Consider the following 24,618-nt stretch of genomic DNA (forward strand, 5'->3'; position numbering starts at 1 on the left):
TTACCAGAAGCGAGGAATAATTCTGAGTGGCATCCTGACATTCTTGCATCCCTGACTGGCTGTATCTCAAACACGGTGCTGTAGGCGTATCATCTTTTACTGAAAAATCATGAGTTGCAAGCTTAATACTCACACAGGCATCTGAAGAGCTGATTAACTCACTTCACTGTTGCTGGCAAGCAGAAGTATCACACATAGCCTTATTTTAATACGAGAAGTGTTGATAAAAGAGGGTAAGTTATCAAAGCTGACCCTATAACAAAGGACATGGATATTAAGGACTGTAGTGCTGTTCGTATGTTCATAGCAAAACTATAGTGGCACCACAGAAACAGTAGTTTTGTGCTTGTATTAGCAGTGTAGGAGCTGCATTTCAGCAGACTTCTGGATGTTAGAAGCCAGATCTTGAGAAACACAGCTTGTCTTTTATCTCTCTGGCAGTTCTTCAACATTTTTTTTCAGGTTGAGAAATAGCATTAGTTGATTCTGGACTTTATTTTAAAATAAAGCTAATAAACTCCAATTCTTAGTATATATATCTCAGAATAGAAAGGGACAGTAGTTGATAGGCACTATTGATCTTAAGACAAAAGTTGTTTTAAGGAAACAACCATTTGAAGGGAATCAAAAAGGCTGACTTTTAAAAATGGTCGATTGAAACATCTTTTATGTTTTTCTTACTGTAATGGTGGTTGACATTGGTTGATCTTGTAAAAAGTTGTGTCTATCTTCTGCTACCTACAGGTGAGATCATTGGATCAGGAAAGTGCAGACGAGACTAGGATGGAATAAGGAAGATTTCCTCCATTCTCAGCTAGGAATCAATGCTCTTGATCACAGGTTTTCACGATCATCTTCCAGTCCCATAAGGAAATACACCTATTACATGGACTTCAGGAAGGAAACTGGATGGAATGCTTTTTTCTGTTAGTTGCTAGCTGGTTTATTTCTCTAATTTGAGTTAGTATACAGTGGTTCTAACATGAGTTTGTGATGCAAAAGCCTTCACTGAGAACACTTCAGCTTTGTGCACACACTTCATGTGAGATTATGGGTTGGAAAGCAAGAAAGAAAATAGAGGAACATGATATATACTTAATTTTAGGATTTACAGCCCAAACAATCTACAAATAATTCTATCAGTGATTATCCTTGGAGGTTTTGACCCAAGTAGAGAGTTCAGCCCCACACCTGTGATGCTGCTTTTGGCTCCTGCTGGCTGACTGCAGCTGTGAAACACTAAAATTAGTTAAAGTAAGGCTGGTGAGACCTTAATAGCCAGCCAGAGTAGAAACTGCACTCCCCAGATCAAGCTAGAGAAAAGTAGTAACTGATAATTCCCATCTTATATTTAAATCATTACTTTCAGTAGGAAATGTATTCTCTGTCCATTTTAGCAAAGCCACAGCCACATTGCGTTATGTGGTTGACTGTAATTCCATGCACTAAGTGATGTTCAACTTGTGCAGCATAGCCAGAAAAATGCACAAGGGACCAGAACGGAAAATAAAAAAGAAAATTTGAACACTGTCAAATCTACAGCATTTCATGATTTCCAGAACAGATAACCACAGATACAGGAATCCTATTTCATGGCTTAAAAAAAAAAAAAAAAAAAATAGGGAACCAAACATTCTGCAAGAACACTTTGCTTATCTAGACTGATCATCTGGTAAATATATTTTTATCAGCAGCAAATAAGGCAGAAGTATCTGTATTGCTAAAAGTGATCTCCAGTATCCAACACCTTCACAAGCTTGGTACAGAATCCACACAGACATTTCACAATGCAATAGGAAACTTAGTTTGTTGAGGAGGAAGCTGGAAAACTAGCCCCTAGGAAATACAAAAGCTGGCATGCTATTTAATTAGAGAATGGGACTATCAAATTTGATGTTTCTAATTTATTTTGTGCATTTAGTGCTTGTTTGTTTTTAAGCCATTTCAGATGGGAAAAAAAACCCTGAGATGAAGCTTGACATTCCTGTCTCTTCTCTAACCTGAATGAAAAAATTGAGCTTTATTTTTGGGGAAGAGAAATTTGAAATCTTCCTCCATTAGTGCTTCAGATATTAAGGTAAAGGTGTGGGATCAACAGGGTGGAGGCAAGTTCCTTATCTTCTCTGAGATGCCAACTCAAATCACATCCCTTTCCTCAGCATTTCTCTTGGTTGCTTCAGGCTATATTCATTGCTGTGAAAACCACACAGTAAAATATCCCCAGGAGATCACAGAATGTGCTCAAAACTTGCAGAATCTTAACAGGCAATCCAAGCCTAATTCCCAGCATTGACTTGTCCCCAAGTCCTCAAACATATGTAGTTACCTCACTGTCTAAAACTCAGGACTCCTGCCACACTAGAAATTGTAACGTGGATTTCCATCCAAGGTACTGCCTTCTTTTCTTAAGGGAGCTTGTTCCATGATCTTAAGCGAGTTACACCTGGTCAGAACAAGAATGCACATCAGTGCACAGGGCCCAGAGCTCCCTTCTTTACATGCTCCCACAGAGTACTTAGGTCCTTGGCTCAGATCTCAGTTCCTGCTGGATTTTGAGACAAGTGCATCTTAACTAACAGTACAGGAAACTCAGCCACAGATATGTCTGTATGGTTTTGCTCTCACAGATTTTATTTTTAAAGCAGGAACTCTCTGTCAGTTTCTAATTTCTAAAGGGAAAACTTTCCCCACTGAGTTACCCAATTTCTTGCATAGTCACTGGCGTGAAGTGGAGACTTGAGTTTTAAACCTTCTAGTCAGCCCAAATACACCCTTACCAGTAAAAAGGCATTGAAGAAAGACAGACATGTCCACTCACATCTTACCAGAATGCTGAAGTACTCACATCACCCAGTCACCTAAGGGCAAACCTTTTTGGGGCACGATGCATTGTAGCCTTCCAAGATTTCAACTAGATTCTGTGTAAAGAATCAGGCCAGCAGCTTTGCACAGGCACAGGATATGGGAATGTGCAGGTGCATGTGTGGGTAGTTGATTCCTTGAGCAGTGAGAAGACACCAAAATACATTTAAAAGCCTGAATCAGTGATAGTGAATGAGTGCTAAAAGCTTCTCAGTAACAAAACTTCTCCTGTAAAAGCATCATTAAAATTGAAGGATACTTTCTCAGCAATTGCACAAAGAACTAACTAGAATGAAAAAATGAAAGCTATCCTCCAACTAGTAATCATCTTTTCCAAGCTGCTTAAAGAGCATATTTGATAAAAAATGAGTTCCCCAACTGGCCACTGGTCTCATGTTGGGGAACTCATATTTTGCAGCTTTAGATGCACCTGTTCCACAAATGAATAAACCTCGTATCTTTCAAGTAATTAATTTCCATACTAGTTAAAAAAAAACCAAAACACCAAATAAAATAATCTTCAGCCTCATTCCAAATGAATTATAGTTCTATTTTAAGCATAGTATTTACCTTCACATAGTAATTTCACTAATCTCGATTCAGTGGGTGATTAGGACAGTAGAGAATCTGCCCGGGATTTCTCTGTAGTTGCACACCAAACATGCGTGCCTGACCTAAATGGCAGGAATGTTAATGCCATTTTAAACGGACAAGACCTTAAATGATTCAGCTTAACGGCTGCTTTACTGAAAGCTTTGTTTGCAAAAAGGTCAAGCCCATTTCTTATGCATAAACCATCATTTATGTTTTGGTCTTCTAACCAATGCCTGCAAATTGGCAGGCCCACCCCATACAGTTCCAAAAATGTCCTTTTCTGTCCTTAGGGCAACTTCCAGCGGGAGCTCTCTTCCTGCCGCCACCACCTTTTTCACAGCCCGGATGACAGCGGCCGGACCCTCCGTGTACTGCCCGAGCCAGGCGCGGGCCTCTGCCAGCGCTCCGCTTTCCTCGGCGGCCCCCAGCGTCGCCTCGGAGAGCCCCAGGCTCCGCGCCCTCTCGGGCTCCACCCGGGCAGCCCCGCCCAGCAGCTGCAGGGCGGCCCCGCTGCCCACGATCCGCACCAGCCGCGCACCTCCTCCCCAGCCTGGCGCCAGGCCCATGTGCTTGTGGACAAACCGAATTTCACTGCCAGGCGTCATCAACCTGTCAATGAAGAACACACAGAGGTCAATCCATGCATTGACTTTTGTTCTCAGCTCGATGGCCCTTAATTTTCTATTTTCTCCTCCTCCCTGCTTCCAAACGCTGATAGAACTTGACAGTGTGCTCATTACAGCCGGAGTATCTTAATTTTTACATCACATGGTGCCATAACTGCAGTTTTTGGCCCTTCTCAAAATTAGATACATATGCTGCTACAAGTAAAGATTCTGAGTGCCCAAACTGATATATCTAATAAGTTCTAAAAAGTGTTGAAAACAGAACTGCAGACAGAGGATATGTTCCATTTATTCACAGTGCGACCCTGCCTTGCTAATTCATTCATAAACCAAGAGGGCTTTGGGTAAAACCCAAGCAAACTCATGCATGAATCTGTCAGCACTATGGTGATTACAAAATGGGTGGGGCTTTTTTGTTCTGTATTTTAGAGATCCATGTGAGTTTAATTTCTAATTGCTCATTACAGAAATGGTAATCAAGACGGATGCTCAACTTATGGCTCCCAATGCACAATAGAATTGCTTTCTATTTATGCCTGCAATGTGTAGTAGAATAGCTTCCATCTTCCAGATAAGTAATATTCCTTTCCAAAGATGTCACATCTTTCTTTTCTATGCTTCTTTTCTACAGCTTCTCACCTCCTTTACTTAAGAACACATCCTAGGCCTCATTAAGCTATCTCCCTGGAGGAGCTCTGCTGCAGCAGATTGTTCTGTCTTCACACAGTGGTCACACTGACACACATTAGGTTAGTGGAGAAAACCTCTAGAAATAGAAACGCATAGAAAAGATGTACAGAAACAGACCAGTGCTCGCTCTTTCTCAAAGTGATGTTCAGCAGTGTGGTTCCTTGCTGCTGATTTTAAGGCAAAGAATGAGAATTACACTTGTGAAGTAGATTAGCTTCTACTTCAGGCACTAATTGGCTTTCTGAAGACAGATCTTGTAATACTGAGGTCTACACACAAGTCTGTTTCCTAACCATGCAGTTTTCGATAGTGAAAATACCAAGGTGAGCAGCTTTGAAAGGGGCAAAAAAAGGAAAATCTTTAAAAATGCAACTACTTCTAGGAACTCACTGTTCTCACATCTGCTTAGTTACTGTTAATTGTACATTTGCTTGGTTGTCTTATTCTTAACCAGAGCATCATCAGCATTCATGCCACACTGTACAGCATCAGAATTGAAGAGCTTACGCTTTATCCCAGATCCAGCACAATGCACAAAAGCAACAGCTGACAGGCCAGATTGCATGAAAGCATTTTTGTAGAGATAGCAGGAGAAGGTTGTGTGACAAAAGGAAGAAAGCAGGGTATTGCAGGGGAGGAAAGGCTTTAAGCTAACATTATAAAGTGCTTCCAGACCCAGCAAATCCCAGGGAACTCAGGTCTCTTCTCTCAAAAGAATGATTCCTCAAGTATTCCAGAATTCCTTTACTGGCTCAGCTTACTCTACAATTTGCTCACACCCAGTCTCTCACTGGAAAAGCAGTAATGAAAACATTATTAAGGGTTTAATTGTAGCTGTGCCAAGAGATGTGAAGCAATAGAAAAGAAAGGGTCCTCAGCAGCTGGGCATCTGATGCTAGCCAAGCTGTAGGCAGTCTCACAGGACAGCCACCACAGGTCAGGGAGGCCGAGTTGCACTTGTGTATTGAATCTGAGACTGTTTCAGACAACATTTAGTATGTGGGATGGGCTGTGTTTCCCTGCAGTGTCTTCACCTCCCTCAATGAAAATGGAACCATACACAGTGAAAGTAAACCACTGACAGCATAACTCACAGAGACTGAGAGGCTGCAGCTTTCAGAACCTCACTGGGATTCACCTCTTCCCACAATGCTCCTTTCAACAAGCTCCACAAAAAATACTGAGGTAAGTGGTAGTCAGTGGAAGGTGTATCTGTAGTACTGGACTGCCTTCAAACTTATGAAAGGTATCTTTGGTTTTTCAGAGTTTTCAACTATGAATCCTCTCCTGAAGTCACAGCATTGCTTACTCTGTTAGATTTATCACTCGCAGTCCCCATGCCCCAGGAAGCAATGGAGACCTGAGCTCATGTCTGAAGAGGCAGAAGCAGCTGCCAAGCCAGCCTGGGATCAGTCTCTGAACGCCACCAGCTGCAGCCTCGCATACATATTTCCCTTTTTATTGTATGAAAGGAGTCTATCTTCTGAGACATGACAGATCTGATCTCTCATTAAAAGAATTTATGTAAGAATAGAACATCAAGCTTTACTTAACATAAAGAGACAGACAGGAAAAAGCTGGAAAGACCAAAGCACCATTGCTGAGCTGTTTATACCTTATTCAACCAGTACTGGCCCTGCCTGAGACAGAGTAGTAGATGAATATAAAATTAACTCTGATTTCAACAGTTTGCCTGTTTTTGTCTTTCATATTGAAGGAATTAAAATCTGGGTCCCCTGACTCACAGGGGAAGGTCATATTTCTAGTCCCCTACACGTATGCCTTCCTTGACCTAATAAAGAAAATCTGTTGCACAACAGTACCGAAAAAATATTTATTCAATGTAATTAATGTACAAAGTGACAGAAGACCTTACAGTAAGCAGGAGAAAACCCTTCAGAAATGTGAAGGCTAGCAAAATCCTCACTATTTAAATTGGAAATAAGAGGTTAAGGTAATATAAGCCCCAGAGTGCAGTTGAAACCTTCTTTGAGAACCTTTTCTTTCTATGTTACCAACACTACAGCCCCCCTAGGAAGAAAGCACAGTCACCATGGGCCACATCAAATTTTGTGTTAGTCATCTAAAGCAAACAAGCTACAGCAGATGTTGCTGCTGTACATTTTAAAATGTTCTCAGCTGCACCAAATGTTACAAATCCCCCCCCTTTGATCTGAGGATTCCTCCATTCTGTGACATCTCATTGCACCCACAAACAACTGACTGTCACATCACATCTCATCACATCACTGGCAATGCATGTGAGAAGAAACCTTGCTTTTTATTAACATTGCAGACTAACAAATCCCACCCTTATACAGGTACACTTGCTCCTCAAAGGCAGCACTTGCTGTGAGCTAACAGCTATGCTTTCATTTGTTAAAGTATTTCCCAGCTACTTGAAGCCAGAGCACATACAATAAAAGCCGAAAAATGCAAACAAAAATATGCTTTCTCTATTTTTCATACCTGCTTATTATAAATACTAATATATTAATGTATGATTATTAATATACTACTATACCAATGGGTATAATCAGTTCCTTAGCATAACAAAGATTATATTAAGATCTGTGCTGGCCCTTATCTCATAATTTCCTAGATTTCAAGGTTTGAGTTATATTCAGCATTTTGACAAGGCAAAGGTATTAGTCAAGTTTACTAGGGAGGGACAGATACCACCCTCTATTTTATGCTTTTTAAAAGCTTCCACAACTATACTTTTGAAAGCCACTATAGGGAAAAAAGACACCTAAAACATTATATGTGTTGTCAGCAACCTGAATTTTGCTCCTGCTCCCCGCTTGACTCCCAGTGTCACATAAGGACACAGCTCCTGATTTCTGATCCTCCGCTTTTAGCTGGCATGAGACTGGCACTCCATGGAGGGAGGCAGCCAGCATCACACAGTGCTGCAGCACCTGGTCCCCAGCTATGGCTGTGCCCAGACACGGCAGCCAGAACTGCAGGAGATGACTTTTATCTCCCCCACAAATACTTTGGCATCCTGCTCTCAAACCACCAATATTAATATAAACAATAAACAGAGCTTATGTCTGGGTCACAGTAAGTTCCCTCACCAAATCTGCTACCTTCTTCTATAAAGTTCAGTAATGCCTATCTGCAAGGTGATTGAACCAACACAAAGTGGAAACTTCTCCAAAAAGAGTCAAAGGCCTTGGGGTACAATTAAAAGACATCCAGGATTTGAGCATGCTACAGAACGATTTACAAAAATAATAAATTTTCAAGTAGAACTACGTATTTTGCAAAATATAGATGCAAGACACCCAGACAGATAAAAAGTAATGCCTATAGCCAGCCACTTTCTCAAAGGAGATGAGAATCAGCGTTATGGTCAGCTCATCATGTATTGTTTCTGTCACTGCTCAGGGAGAAGAGTCCTTCCTTTGCTTCAGGGTGGAGCCCCTCACACAGAGACAGCTCTCTGCAAACTTCTCCAGTGTGATTCACTCTTTCACAGAGTGCCATTCTTCAAGAGCAGCCTGTTCCTGTGTGGGTCCACAAGTCCTACCAGAAAACCTGCTCCAGCATGGGCTCCTCTCTCCACAAGTGTACAGGTCCCTGCAGGACCCTGCTCCAGCATGGGCCTCCCACGGCTTCACAGTCCTCTCTTAGGCATTCACTGGCTCTGGTGTGGGTGTTCTCCAGGGGCTGCAGGTAGAACTTTGCATCCCCATGATCCTCCATGGGCTACACAGGGGCCTCACCATGGTCTGCAGGGGAATCTCAGCTCTGGCACCTGAAGCACCTCCTTCTCTCTTCCTCCTGTTCTGCACCGACCTGGGTGTCTGCAGGACAGTTCCTCTGACATGTTCTCACCCTGCTCCTCTCTGGCCACCACTGCAACTGCACAGTAACTTTTCTCTCCTATCATAGAGGCATTCGCATCATTCCTGTTTGGCTCAGCCTTGGCCAGCAGCATGTCCATCTTGGAGCCAGCTGGCATTGGCTCTACCCAACACAGGGGAAGCTTCTGGCAGCTTTTCACAGAAGTTGTTACCTACAGCTACCCCCGTAGCCCCCCTGCTACCAAAACCTGGCCACACAAACCCAAAATACTACCCAAACCACATGCACAACTATTGCAGGCATGGGAAAAGAGAGCTGTTAAATAAAAAAAAAAAAAAAGAAACTACTGTGGGATTCCTTAAAATGAGAGGGTTTTGGGCATGTTACAAAAGGCAGGCCTCAGAGACAGCAGGATGGCAATTTAGAGCTAAGCAGTAGCTATAAGATTTGTCAGCAGAAAAATTATACAAGAAGTAGAAAGAAAGGACAAATAGAGCAATGGTCTGTGTATTAACACTTGGTTAGAATAACTCCCTAAGTTGCAGAAAAGTGTATCTAGTGAGATATTAGGAAGTTTTAAGATTAGTAATTGACCTCTGTGCATTGTATCTTAAGGCTTGTATTTGAAACAAGCAAGCATTGTTTTAACCAAAGGTACGTGTGCTTATAGTGTTTGGATAAAACTACTGTCATTATGCTTTTGCTTTGTGCGATTGGTCAAAAAGCTCTTGAAGTAAGTTGCAACATTAAGTTCTTGGTTTGCTGCCTGGGGTGTGAGCTGCTGGCATCTTCCCATTGTCATAACCCTGTATTGAGACTGATGCTAAAATATAGAGCTCGAGATGCGTTCCCCAGCGGTCCCATGCTGTCCCGTCCCGTTCGTGATTTGTACATAGCCCCTGGCTGGTGATAACTACCAGGAAAATGGTAACAGAAGGATGGTTATCAAGAGTCAAACACTTGTCTTAACCAGCAAAGAACATAAGAACAAAGCTGATGGTACAATGCTGCCATACTCTTTGCCCAACATGTATGTCTTTCTAATACACTCATCAATATGGCATCAGCTTAATTAACTCTTTTTAAATTAAGTAACAGCAGTGTTATGCTGACACATGGCCAAAAGAGCTTTTTAAAATACGCACTGCTGAGGAGTGCAAGTCCAAGAGTTTGTTGAGAGGTCAGGTATAACATTATCTGCAGATGGTGTTTATCAAGCAAATTGAACTTCCTTTGCCAGGTGGACATGAAAATTTAATGATCTTGCTGGCAAGTGGACAAAAGCTCATGTGTAACTGGTTTAGGATTTTGTAACTCTTCTTGGCGAGTGCTACCAGGACAATTCCCAACAGCTGCAGCTCTCACATGCACGCTGAACCTTAAGTGAGCAAGAAAGTCAGTCCATTGTCCACTTCTTCCCTGTTTTCCAGTTGCACCTTCTCAACACTAAAAATACAATCCCTGTCCCACCACTTCACAAGCAAATTGCACCTCAGAATCTCATTCCATTGTCCTCAGGATCCCAGGGCACAGACAGCAGATCCCAGTATTGATGGTGGGTTCCTGAAGCGTGAATGGGATTCAGGCAGCAGAGTTACACAGGTACTAGCTGTAATCGGATCTCACTTCTCTTGCTAAGGCACACAAAATCCAAGAAAAACAAAGTGCTACTCTTACATACAAAGTGCTGCTGAATGTCAAGCATTACTTAACATAAAGAGACAGACAGGAAAAAGCTGGAAAGACCAAAGCACCATTGCTGAGCTGTTTATACCTTATTCAACCAGTACTGACCCTGCCTGAGACAGAGTAGTAGATGAATACAAAATTAACTCAATATGCAGTGATGGTATGTTTTTGTCAACTAAATTGTTACAATACATTAAAACAAAGCAAGAGAGAGTTTTGATTGTTGAATTTGTAGCATCAGAGCAAGAAATAAACTACCTGTTCTTTTATCTGTGCAGCAAAACCCTTGATTTGAGGTTAAACAGAAGTCCTTTATTTCAGGTTGATTCAGTACACCACATAAATAAAGTAATCTTTTCTAGGCTGCATTCTAAGCTTCTTAAATAGGAAAAAAAACCCCAAAACAACAGTTTTTAAGAGAATGGCTGAAATGCAATAAATGTTTGGATAAGGCAGAAGTGGGTAGTTGGATGTGACGTTTCTCTCTCTCTCCATCAGAGAGAAACATCACCTTTGCTGCAAATGCATCCAGATAATTCTGTAGCTTCAGTTCCTTGGTTCAGGAAGGGATAGTAAGGGATCATGCCACAGGCGAGTGGCAGCTCTGAAAGCTGGACCATAAGGATCAATTAATTTGGACTGCAAATTCTGTCAGCCTGAGGTTTGGGCAAAGATAATCACAAAGATAAGCAGTCAAGCACTGTGGAACTTCACACTACTTTTAACAGTACATGTAGCACATAGCAAGGGGTGTGGAATCCTCCAAGCTCACTGCCTTCTCCCCATTTCCTTTAGCATGGCACTTGGATTTACAAGGTTTAACTTGTACCTGGCACTCAATCCACCTCTGGTATCTGTATTCCAAATCTCAGAGCCAGGAAGATATACTAGATATCATGCACCCTTCCATTTGTCTTATACCTGCACTCTCCACCATGGAAAGATAGATATTAAAGCACGTGTTAAGAAACTACAGAATTTCCTAAGCAATAAGATACAAATTCTTCAGGCATTATATATGAATGCTCCTTGACAATTGCTGCAAAACCAACCCCTACCTTCTCCAGAATGTTTAACAATAGAGGTAATTAATGAGTACAACCTTGAAAACACAATCTGAACATGAACTACTGCCTTGATATTTTCACAAAGCCACAGAAAGCCTGAAATGACTAAAGGTAAGGCTGCAGTTTGTGCCTGCAGAGACCTGACCTGGAAACCTAAACACCAATAAGTTAATTGCAATTACAGCATTGTGTTTTGGTAGTGACATCTTGTCTTCTGTAAGTCTTGTTCAATATTCCAATACATAAGCCTTCCACAGTTATTACAGAAATTAATCTTAAAACAACAAATGTATGAACCATTTATATTTATTTTTGCAGTAAAAACAAACTTTGAAGCAGCAAGGTACTGTGGGAAGAATATTCTGCAGAAGAAATATGCAGTACTACACTAAAATAATTTAGCCAAAGTTGCTGATTAGCAGCTTCCAGTCCTTACTTCAATTTTCATGACAGATGTTTTTAGAATTAGACCCTTAAGAATAAGACAGCCTCCTCCAAAAAGCAAGCTGGGACTAAATGATCCCTCTCTGCCTATCCAGGAGAGTCTCAGCAGTCTCTTTATCACTACACCGTCATATAATTACCTAGATACTCTGTAAGGGGATTATCTACACAAAATAGCTACAGATTTTTCTGAAAGTCATCTTACTACACCCTCTATTACAAAAAAAAAAAAAAAAAAAAAACCACCCTCGTTCTCTAAAAATGTTAACAAGTGGATTAATCCTGGGAAGAGTTAGTAATAATTTCATTTATCTTTCCATCTCACTTGATTAATTGGATAGGGTTTCAAGAACTAAAAAGACAGCAATTAAACATTTAATCAATAACTCCTTGTTAGTTCTATTTAGCAGATTTTTGAACTGGAGCAATGCAGTGAATATTGGCAAGCCATAACTCTTACATGCTTTCCCAACACAGCTTGCTAGTATTAATCCCCTCTGCATCTCTCCCTTATCTTCTTTCTCACTGAGAGCTTCTTATGTTTCTGCCCTAAGCATAGAAATAATAAGGCAAATAGATATTGCACAGTTGCTACTTCAGGCCTGCAACAGCACGAAGTGAGACTTCCAAAGTGAAAATACTGTAACACCAATGAAAGTAAGGATTTGTGCTACATGCTTGTGGTGATGGTCTACACAGACCATTATGGCATCATAAAAGCAATCCCTCCCAAATGTTTGCTCTTTCTGAAAATCCTTTAGTAACAGATATTCACTTGACAGATGACTAAATGGTAACTACTAAAAAACATAAAAATGAAGGCAAAATAGTTTAAAGATAGTCTGGGGGAACTGCATGACTTGTGCTTATCTTAGATACAGTTGCTAAAAGATGCTTTGCAATTTCAAGTTTCAATAGGCTAAAAGAAGACTGTGCACAGAAGACTCTTTCCTGTTTATCAGTTTTAATCTATAACCTTTTCTACTAGAAAACAATGGAAAGAAGAAAGTCCAGCTACTATTTTAACACGCCCATCAGAAAGTCACCCCTCTCAAATCCTTGGAGTGATTCAAAAACACTCCACCAATTAAAATCACAAAAGAGTACACCTTCTTTATTTGAGGTTTAAATAAATTAAAATTATCCCCAAGAAGCAAAACAAAAAAAATCCTACCAAGCCTCCCAAGCACAGAGTGTTCTAGGCATACTCTAAATCGCAGTGTCAAAGGAGTAGGCTTGATGTCATCCTAGGAAATTTCACTAACACAAAAACTTGCTTTTCTCATAGCTCTTCCCAAATTGCTTTACTGAGACTATATGGACTTTTATTTATAGTTACTGAATTATCTTGTAACACTCTTAGTGTTACAAGATAACACTCACCACAAAAACTAAGAATCAAACTTTATATAAAGTAGCCCAGAAAAATCTCTCATGTCTCCCTAGCATACACTGCCTTTACCCCTTACCTTTACTGTCCTCCAGTCAGATTTTCCAATGCATTTTATGGAACTCTAAGGATTAGGGTAAAAATCAGATCAAGTAAATAGATTCCTAATTACAGAAGTATTTTTTTTTTAAATAAGAGTTAACATTCTTCTGAGTTGTCTGGAAAACCTGAGGGCACTTCCCAGAGGGGAGAAAGGGGACCTAAACAATGAGAATTGCATTCTTCAAAGGAGGCCTCAAAATAGTAATTTTTTAATGTGACTCCATCACACTTTCTCACATCACCCAGAGTCAAATGAAATGCAGAAGAATGAATGACAAAGTCACACTTTCATCTATAAGCCAAAAACATTTGGTGGATGGTAAAATTCTGAAAAGTGGAGTCCTGAATCTAAAAAATGGAATATGTAGCTACAACAAGGGTTAGAGGAAGAGCTGGAACACTGGGACATCAATGCAGAAATTGCTAAATGGACATGAGCCATTTTAGTCTCTAGGAATAAACAGGAACTTAAAGTGTAGACAACCACTACCTATTGCCCAGATATTGGGATATTCAGTGTAAGAGGAGCCTCCAAGATCAACAAAGTCAACTCAAAGAGGGTGCAAGATTACCAATTCTAAAGGAAGTCATTCCAGGGAAGAAGCACAAAAATAACACTGTTATTAGAAAAAGATCCCTTGGATGACTGGAATTAAATTACAATAGACAGACAGAGAGAACTGCATGTCCCCCCAAAAAGAGCATCTCATCAGTAGCAAAGTCTGCACTGAAAAAACTCAATAAAAGGCCAGCAGCATGAAGGAGCTCAGTAAGGCAGCAGAGAAGGCCCTCTGGGAGAGTGCCCTGGCAAGACCCAGATTAAAACTGGTCTAGACATAATTGTGTAAGAACAACCAGAGAAGTGAAATAGTGAATTTCTTAAACACTTCCCTGAGCTAAGAAGAGGGGCTAGAAAAGGGCCAGAAAGATCGTTAGAGAGAGGGATAATAAGAAACAAACATGGGGAAAGACTGCTGCTAATACCCTGCAAGATGAGTAGCACAATCTCAATCAAGACAAGGTAGGTGAGGTCCCCCCAAAGCCTCATGCAGGTGATGTCTGCTGTCACACGAGTTGCCATCCACACAGACTTTCAATCTCATTCTGGACCAGATCTCCCAGGAGTCAGGCACAGATGGAGGCTCACACAGCAGACCTTGATTAGGGGGTTTAAATTGAACTTGTTACCCCAGGCTTGACACTTTCTCACCCATGGCTTCACAGAAGCCAGAGAAAAAAAAGCATGCTATATAAAGCTACATTTCTTCTAAAAGGGATAAATGAAGCTGGGCATTGGAAATTGCAGAAAGACATTTTCTGCAGCAGGAATGAAAAATCGAATTAGACGGCAGATCACAAGGCAAAAAATAAGGGCCCCTAAAAAGCATGACAGATTAAAACTCCACTAGCAGTATTAAAAGAAGTAAGATGAGCATTTTCATTTTGTTTTCCCTTCCCAGTCATTTTTCAATAAACTGTCAGGAAAAAATTATTTGGCCAAATGACAAGGTGAGTCTGCCCCATTTTCCAGGATGATAATTCTTTAGGCTCTCATGCAATGCCCACAGGTTCCATCTCCACCACAGTGCTGGGGGTGGGCAGCACCATGCAGAAGGACTTGGTGGAGATGGGGACAGGGCTGGCCAGAGGACTCATGCAGCCAGGCTGTGTGCACTGCACACACACATTGGGTGGCCCCCTCTCAATCTGCGATGTGACAAAAAAGCTGTGTGAGCCACACATCACTCCCTCATTTCATTTTGTGCCAAAGCATCCAAGTAAGCTATTTTCAGAAAACAGCTGAAAAAGTAAATTAAAAGGTCTTTCTTAGGCAGGAGAGACAAACTTTTTACTATTACACAGATAGCAATAAACACTGCCCTGCCCACAGGTGCTGCCTTGGACCTGTTTAACACCCCGTGTGCACACTAGCGAGGAGCAGCATGGTTTTACAAAGGCTTATTGAACACACGCCAGGCTCAGATCACAATTTAAGAACACACAGAACCAAGAGAATAAAGCAGATAGTTATACTGGGGAGCTCTAATTCTCCTGAAGTATGCAGTATAAACTCCAAAACCATCATGAATCACCCAGAGCCATAAAGTTGGACTGATGTCCCATCATTCAAGATGCAGTATCTGGATCCTCCTTACTACCTGCAGATGTAAAACAGCAATCCATGGGCTACTGCCCTATTTCTCCTCCCCTGCTAATGACCACTCTTTTTTTACTCTTTAATTACTAACACTCTTTTCTTCTAATTCCCAGTTATGACTATACCCTGGTGTCAGTGGGTCCCAGGCATCTCAGTTACCATACAATTATTTTCAGAGCAGTTTTCATCTTGTCATAGCACTTGGGCCTTACCCATGAAGCAGATTTAAGCTATTCTTTAGACACTGCCAAAGCCTCTGTACACAAGTGAGTGAATGCCAAAATAATGCTCAGAGAAAAATTACTCATGCTAGAAATCTGAAATGTTACATGAGTCTTTCCTTCCTAAAAAAGAAACTAGAGCTATTTGGATTCTGTTCAAGCAAACATTTTCAACAAGAGATATACTTTTTAGACTAAAGCAAAAATTTATATCAGGAAAGATCCAGTGATATTTTACCAGATTGTCTGATGAAAAAGACCACCTGGAGGGAAAGGTGCTTGATTATAAATTTTTAGTCAAATTTAAATGACAGTATTCCTCAAGAAATAATAAAGAAAAGTACAGTGGAGCTCCTTTCAAAGAGGAAATATTGTATTTTTTTAATTATGTGCACACTTTCATGCAGCATATATGCAAACCATGTTTACAACTTTGGCTTCCCACATCTTTTTATTTTCATCATGTATGTTTAACAAAACCATAGAAAGCAGAACAAAATTCTCCCAGACAAAATTCAAGAATCTCTTAAGGCAGAAACATTTCAATCACATTTTCTGCTAACCTCTACAATTGATACACAAAGGGGAGGAGGGGCTTCCCAGCAGTGGCTGAGCTTGGCATCTAAAATGTCAAAAATCACAAGGATCACCTCAGCTGCCTGAATTCAGCTGACTAGAAAGGAACAGCATTTCTTGACATCAGCAGTGAGAGATGCCATATTCAAGCTGTTCTAATACTTTATGATGCATTTGATGTATCAGGTTTCTGCAACTCACAGCATTAAAGAACTTAAAATACAACATAACATCACACTAACAACCCTTCACAAGACACAGAGCAACAAAACACACTTAGAAATTCAGCTGTCTCTGCACGTGGTGCTACCAATGCTGCATTTGCACTTCCTACACAATTTCTGACTAAAGCAAAGAGAGATCATTTACTTAGTTGAAATCACTGGTGATTCAATTATAATGGAATGTTGCCACTTTGTCAGGATACCATGTTAATTTCAAACAAAAAAATACTGACTGTCGCGGTTTGGGTTTTTTTAAATTATCACAGTGACTGTGACCTAGGTTTTCCAGATATGAACACGTCTTCAGAGATTTTTTTGGGAGGGAGAGGAAGAGCACAGTGATATAACTCAAAAAGGCATAAATGAGATAAATAATTTAACATTAAAATTCTACTTTGACACAGTAACCTGCTGCTTCTCCTCTTTACTTTTTATTATAGAGTATTAGTTATACTGATAGGGATGTCAAACCAACTTCAGATCACTGATATCATGTTCAGACTACTTGGACAAGAAGCAGGCACATTTTCAGCAAACTGTAACAGATTCCATAAATATGCCTAAGAGTGTGACCAATTATCACCAAAAGTATAATTTGCCCTGCTATCTTTTTATTTACAATCATTGTCTCTTTCACACATATGCAAATCCATGCTGATTTAAATTATTGGGGTTTTCTCAATCTATATATTTGCTTTTTGTTTATGACTGTGAATCATCAGCATACAAAATAGGACTGGAATATAACACCTAGTAACAGACCACAGATACAGAAGAAGTTCTTATACACACAACTTCAAGCACAATAGGAATCTATTTAGCATAAGAATTTACTATTTGATTTATTCTTACTGTGCCAAGTCACAGCATAGTAATTAATTTCTTACTGACTACAGAATACAGGAAGTAGGAAGCTGAAGCCACCAAGGTTAAAAATTTCAAACAGTTTACAGACTTATTTCACACAATTTTGCATAAATCTGGAAGGAAGAGGAACGCAGAGGTCCAGCCTGCAGGGCTCCAAATCTTTGCTAAGACCTTGGGTTGCTTTGGATCACAGGCAGAAGTAAAACCAGAGCCTAAAGAGGAAGACTGGAAATTGTAATTTTGAAGGCAATATTTACAGTGAAAGTAGGTTGAGATCCTGCTTACACAATGCCTGCTTACATCCAGGGAAACTGAGTTATTTCGGGAACATCTGGTTCTTTCAATGAACAGCAACCCTGATGTGGATGATTACCCTTCAGAGATCCACAACATTAACTATACTGCTGCTTGGTGTGATAAAGAGAAGAAGAGTTCTTTTTGTCGTGCTTTAATAGCACATGACAGGGTTGAAATATAAAAGAGCTAAGCAGGGACTCAGGAAGACATTCTCTGGAAGCTGATCCAGTGTAAAGTTAGGCAGTTGAAAGCTGTGGCTTCAAGGGAATCTGAGGGTATTTAACATCTCTCTAGAGCCAAAAGGAGCAGATTGTATTCTCAGCCCTTACAGTTCTTTGTCATCTCCTTGACCTAGCTCCTTCTTCACACTGGCTCCAGCCAATATAATATGACCTTACAAGTCACTCTAGTTAACTGTAAAAACAGAAAAAAAACCAACAACAACAACAACAAAAAAAACCCACCCAGGCTTTCTGCTGCTTTTCAGTGAGATAATTGACTCATATAGGCATCTTCACTGGTGCTTGGCAAACCACAGGTAAGAAGTGAGCTGAGAATATGCAACAGGGACACCCTCCTCCCATACCCAAGGAAGCTGTTCAGGCACTCTGTGCTCATGAAGCCACAGCTCAGTATAATCTCACCTCAAAACCAGCAGACTGGAATATATAATTGCTTATCACAATTTATATTATCCAATTTGTGGAGCTATCTGTTAATAAATATATATATATATATTGAAAAAAAAATAGTGCTGAAGATCAGAAATGATGCATCAAACTCAAATACCTCAAATGCTAGTTTAGCTAAACTGGGAATTAGTCATTTTGCAGATGAAAGCAGAATGGACAAGTCCAGTGCATTTGTACTCTTTTCCTCAAATTCACTTTGAAACTTAAATACTTCTCTATGGTGGATTAGCATCTCAGTGTATAAGCAAGTATCAGAATGGGTCTAGACCTGTATTCTCTAAAATCTGCCTTTATCTAAGTTTTCAGTTATCTGGACTATCTCTGTTTATTATTATCATGCAGCACATTTTATCAGCTGCAGACAGGCTTGTTCAATAGAAAGGATGTAAGATTGCATGGTACAAGTGGTTAAAACAGACACATGCTGATAAGAAAAAATTCACTTACCCAGGATAGATGGTTTGGCCTCCTAAAGACAAAAAAAAACCAAAAAACAACAAAACCTAAACAAATTAAAAAACCTAGAATTAAGTAAATCCCTGCAAAAAAGACAACTTCAGAAAGAAAGCATCAATTCAAATTCATGTTTTGCTGATGTTATTTAAATTCCTACTAAAATTAAACAGTCATAAATTTGAATTGTAGACTACATCTAAAAATCCTCTTCCTGAAAGAATGTAAACACACAAAATTCAATCCCAATTGAAAACTGGTAAAAGACCCCCAATACCAGCCCATAAATACAAGGCAAATAACACAAGCTCTTGAGCCCATTTCTGGCAGTGCTTACTTAACCAGATGTCAAATGTACCATGTCAAAAATAAGAACAACCTTCTTAAGGGCAGGCAATGTGAGACTTTTAAAATCATAACCAGAAACTTGTAGTAACAAAGCCCGCAGGGCTCTAAAAATGTAAAGTAATGTAGGACAGCATTGGAATTCTAAAATTGCCAACTGATTTTTAGGAGATTTTAAACACACATGCACACACACACATATATATATAAGACCAAAATTCCATATAGTTTAGAAAAATTATCTATGCCACATAGCAAGCACTTGAAACTGTGAAAATGTGGTGTCCCACCCCTAAGGAGATGGGAAAACCCAAAATTCATAGACACTCATATGTTGAAAGGAATGGCAAAAGTCAGAGATTTGCAAAAGCTTATAGAGTTTTATTAATAATCTACACACTTGGTATGGACATTGTTATTTGGGTCCCTGACCTCCCAACATAAGCACACAGCAATGGGTTTTGGATAAGGGGTAGGGTGAAAAGGAAGAGAGATAGATATGAAATGGAGTGTGAGAAAGAAAGGAAGAAAGAAAATTAGAGAGATCACCTGTTCTAGCCCCAGCATTGATCCAGCTGGAGTATCCAGGGTCCTGGAGTGCACACATGCCCAGGCTTTGTGGGGATACCTTTTTATAGACATGTCTACCCTGTTCTGGAGGTAAGCTTCTCACTTGCTATGCAAATTAGTTATCGTGTGCAGTTCTTTCTTCTAGATCTTTCTGGAAATAGGTTGGAGGCTTCAAGGGTCTTTGATGGTCTAAATCCTCCACTACAGTGCATGTCCATTTCTCAGCCTCATTCCTGCACTTGCCTGTGTTGTGCTTATTCTGTTGTGCCAGAACAAGGACATCTGTCCCAGAAAAGTGCTGCTCTACCTCCATATGGACCTCTTCTCCACCCATGTCCTGCTCTTTGTCACAGTGTTATTACCAACAATCCTTGGTTGACTCTATGGCTATCCAGCTATCAGTTTTTGAAACATACACATTTTCATCCCTTATTTTTTAGGCTTCTACAGTGAACTCACTCTCAGATTTGGCTACTGATTCTTCTCTGATGATGTGTAGCAATGTTACAGTCACATGAGTGAAAAGTGCTTTGCGAGCCTGGACTCTGCAAGAATTCATGAATAAGTGAACCCCATGTTGCTACATTCATATCAGGCTGTACCCAATGAAAAATGTTACTATGTCCTGAGGCACCCTTATTACAAATAGTAGCATCTTGTGCACCTAAATATTCCTCCTGATAAAATTAAAAGCCCAAATCCTTGTATAGAGCAAAAGATTTCCCAAGAAGCTCATGTGCTGTGCTCTGATGTTCTGAAACCTATTTTTGAAAAAGTTTGCTGCAGAATACTAAAGCCTTTACGGCTTCTTCCACTTCTCTTTCTTGAAAGGTGAAACAACTGAAAAGTTGGTCATAGTGTAGCTACATCTATGCAGAGACTAGATTATCTTCTGTTGCTCTGACTTCCTATATGTTGCATTTAATACACTGAATACAACTTGTAGAATCAAATAAACATAAATTATCACAGGAACATACACACACCCTAAAAGCTGTTTAATAACATTTGATTTCATTGTATCTCTTACTAAGTGTTTCATGGAACATATTTAGCCTTAAAATGTAATACTAAGCATGCCTACATATTTCACAGAAATATAGAAAACACACCACTAAAACGAAAGAAGGCCAATTTGATAAATGTGGTATTATTAGCATAAGCTAATAGTTAGCTCAGCACTTATAACAGTAATGAAAATGGCCTGTGCAATTTAGCTGTGCAACATCAACTACAGCTGAAGAAATTAATTTTATTTTCTAAAGAAGAAAAGGTATTCACTGCTGTCTCTACCTATGAGCCCATTCGGAGATCAATCATATGAGAAATGAGCAATTTTCTATCTCTGCACTCTCACCCTCTGCCTCAAGACACCAACTTTTAAATTTGATTGACATGGCAGGGATACAGACATACCTCTACTTGGACTGCAGCAGCATTAGAGAGAAAAAAGGAGATAGGGGGAAAGAGACTCTGTGTCTCAGAAGCACTCAGATACAATGGAAATCCATTTGCCAGGTGATATAGGACCAAATTTTTGAAGTCGCAGATGTGTGTAAAAGACATATACAGACATTGCCCCAGCAAGATTTTCCAAAGGCACCAACATGAAATAGAAAACAAGACAGTTCAGAATTCAAAGTCAGTTATTCTGGCTATTATTTGGTAGTGCATTGCAGCAACCACACTCAGAGATTATTGTGATCTGCTAATTGCAATAAATTCACTAACAACTGTCTCTTCCCCATATCTGTCAGCTTATTGCTAACAATCCACTACCATTCTTGTTTTCCTGTCCAAAGTCCTCAACCAATCCTGCCAAATCTGCTCTCCTTACTTTCACACATTGTGTAAGCACATGACACATGTCAAATTTCTGCATAAAGGAACCCAAAACAGGCCCCTCTATTTGTAAAATTCCATCACTAAATCCAACATCACATTCACTTTTGCACCTCATTGAAATGGCTGCAGTGTCACGCAGAGCTGTAAAATAAATTAGCATTTGGCAGCAGAAAACATGAGCCACCTTCATGTGCTCAACTCTGGCACACTTAAAAAAGGCAGTTTTTTAAAAAAATATTACTAAAATGCTCAGTTGTCTGAGCAAGTTTCATACTTGCAACTGTCTACATTACCCAGTTTTGCAGTAATAATTGAGATAAATAATTCTAGTGTCAGAAGCTTTATCTTTCCAATTTTCATATCAGAAAAAGTCTGAAAGGAAATTAATTACCTTGCCCTCGTCTGGACTGGTTTGATTTTTTTTTTTCCCCTACTAACATGTTTATGGTCTTTATAAGGATACTGCTTTTCTGGAGAGCTATACTGCTACAACACATAAAACAGCTAACACTGAAGATGTTTTGAGAAGACCTCTTCCTCCAGATTAAATGTGGACTAACCTAAAATGCTTCCACTTTTTATCATTGTCCTTATTTAAGCAATAAATGTGCTGAAGTTTACACACGCCCCCCCCCCCCCAATCCAATTTAAAATGAGCCAGCTTAAAACAGAGAGACAATTAGCCACAAGAACCGCTACAAGAAGAATGTATCAGTAATATCCTTAAACCACCTCAGCTACTTTAAAATTGGATTTGTCCACACCTCTACTTTAGTAGAGATGTGTATCATGCTGCCAGACCACATTTCAGAGGAGGTGTCTTGGTCATTTTGGTTCAAGTGAATTGTTCGAACTATATCAGTATAGTTAATGTAGTACAAAGTAGCAGAGATAAAAATAAGAAAATATTTCAGGCCAAAACAAAGCAGTTTAGTAGTTTAAACAGAGACTGTGAAAAACAGAACTGCATTTGAAAATCTAGAATTAAAAGCAAAACAACAAACCCATTTTGTTTTTAAAAATTAAAATGTCCAGTTTATTCAAATAAGAAAACAAAGCTCTGATTTCTATCTCATGTTCCTCTTTTTCATCTAGTGACTGAGGACAGAATACCTATTCCATTAATATCTACTTACAGTCCTCAAAAAAACCCTGGAATTTTGCCCACCAATATTAAATTTCTCAAATTCAACAGCAATAACAGCACAGAGTATGTTTCTCTATCTTGTTGCTGTTATTAATTAAGTCCCATTTGCTGTTCCTGAATCGCTGTTATTTAGTTGCACTGGATGGGTGTGTAGAAAGTAATGGAAGATGGATCAACAGCTGTAGTTATTATGAAAATTATGGCACTGCATGAGAGGAATTGCAGCTGCTCAATTCATGCAAATAAAAGCTACTTGATAATGCCTATAATTACACAGCATGTCAAAACAGCATAGCTGGAGTGTAAGTAGAGACTACATATTTTAGAAAGCCAAAAGATTTCCATTTCATTATATTCCCACTCCTTAAATGCTTATTTAGATATAACAAGAAACACTTCCTGTTGACAGGCTCACAGATACAGAAAGGTCTGCTGAGTCTCCCAGGTGCATTCTCCTGCCAGCACTGCAGCTGTCAAACATGAAGCCCCTGTGCTATTTGTAACACCGCCTGGACTCACATCACAGCTGGGGCTTCAGCTCACTGTGCACTGAGCAGATATGAAGAAAGATCCAGCCACATCTACTTTCAAAGCAAAGGAAGATTGCTTCCAAGTGGCTCATACAAAGCAGATATTATCTCCTCTATTCAAAGTCTGTTCCTGATACCTGGAACAGCACTGTAATACTCTAGTTTACTTTACTTTTGAGTCTAGCTTCTTTCAGCTTCTTCAGGGCATTTCCTTTCCCAGTTCAGGCACTAAGGCCCTTTTCAAGAGCACTTTTCCTTTTCTTAGATGAAAACTTCACTAAAAGCTCCTCATTTTCAAAGATGCTGTTCACTGTGCTTATCCTGCTACATCTGTAGGCTGTTTACACATTAGCAATGGTTTATATAAAGTGACATTTTATTACTTTAGTGTCTTCCCATTCCTATTCTGCCTGTTTAATTAAAGCCTTCTTTTTTTTGCCAGTTGTTTTGTGCTAGCAAATCCCTGCACCCGCATGGAAAAAAAAAAACCAGGGATGAAACCTCATTTCTTTTCCTCTGCACCTCAAATTCTTGTTTCAATAGCTTAGCAGCACAAAATTATGTTACAAATAATAAACCCAAAACAATAAATACATGAGTAGTGAAGAGATTTATTTATTTTTATTTATGACATTCACAAAAAGAGACACAGGGAGATACACAATTTTGCAACCTTCCTACCTCTCACTCAAGGGTGAGTTGGACCTACTGGGTGTGTAACACAGTCAGTTGCTAAAGTTCCTTACTACTATTGTTTTACACTGTGATCCAAACCACATAACTTTGCAGAAACCACAGCTTTTCTTTTCCTGTGAAGTCTGATGACAAAATCTCATTGCAAATGCCTTGGAACCCAGGATCATTACTCCTGGTAGAAGTGGTACCTCCCACTTCTCATATTTCAGTTGGACAATCAGTAAATCACTGACCCAACACAATACTATGCAACTTGTTAGCCTTACCTGAAATCACATGCTGTGGTAAGTTCTGCTCCTCCTCCAAAAGCTTTTCCTTGAACTAGTGCAACACTGATCAAAGGCAACCTGCACAAGAGACTTTAGTAAGCAAAATTCATGCTTTTAGCCTTTCAGAAATTACAAAACAATTCAACCAAACCATTTCTAAAGTAAAAGTTGAGAAAAATATACTGTTCCAATTTAATAAAATAACTACATCTTTGTGGGCAATCAGCACAACACCAATTCCACTTATGTCAAAATTACTATTGCATAATTGAGACAGAATCCCAAAATGAAACAGCAACACAGATATTTTAAATTGAATCAAAATAAAGATCATGTACTGAAAAACACATGTTACAAAAAATACCTGCTATAGAATATACCTTAAAAAACTGCCTGCAAGGAGTGACAAGATAGCAACACAAGATTGTACTCTAAGCCAGTGCACCACAGA

General features: G+C 39.6%; 1 protein-coding gene across 8 annotated transcripts in view; it reads right to left on the minus strand.

Annotated features, from left to right (window-relative positions):
* Positions 1–3,391: 3,391 nt before the first annotated feature.
* Positions 3,392–24,618, minus strand: part of ECHDC1 (ethylmalonyl-CoA decarboxylase 1) — a 41,205-nt gene continuing 19,978 nt past the window's right edge. For all 8 annotated transcript variants that reach the window (XM_021547120.4, XM_085575132.1, XM_021547122.4 and 5 more), the window contains 2 exons: positions 24,165–24,245; positions 3,392–4,065 (listed from right to left, as the gene is read on the minus strand). In XM_021547120.4, the coding sequence (XP_021402795.1) occupies positions 3,660–4,065; positions 24,165–24,245 (487 nt within the window). In that variant the 3' untranslated portion in view covers positions 3,392–3,659. The remainder of the gene's footprint in view (positions 4,066–24,164; positions 24,246–24,618) is intronic.

The sequence above is a fragment of the Lonchura striata genome, chromosome 3 (genome assembly GCF_050655825.1).
Source record: "Lonchura striata isolate lonStrDom1 chromosome 3, ASM5065582v1, whole genome shotgun sequence".
NCBI lineage: Eukaryota > Metazoa > Chordata > Aves > Passeriformes > Estrildidae > Lonchura > Lonchura striata.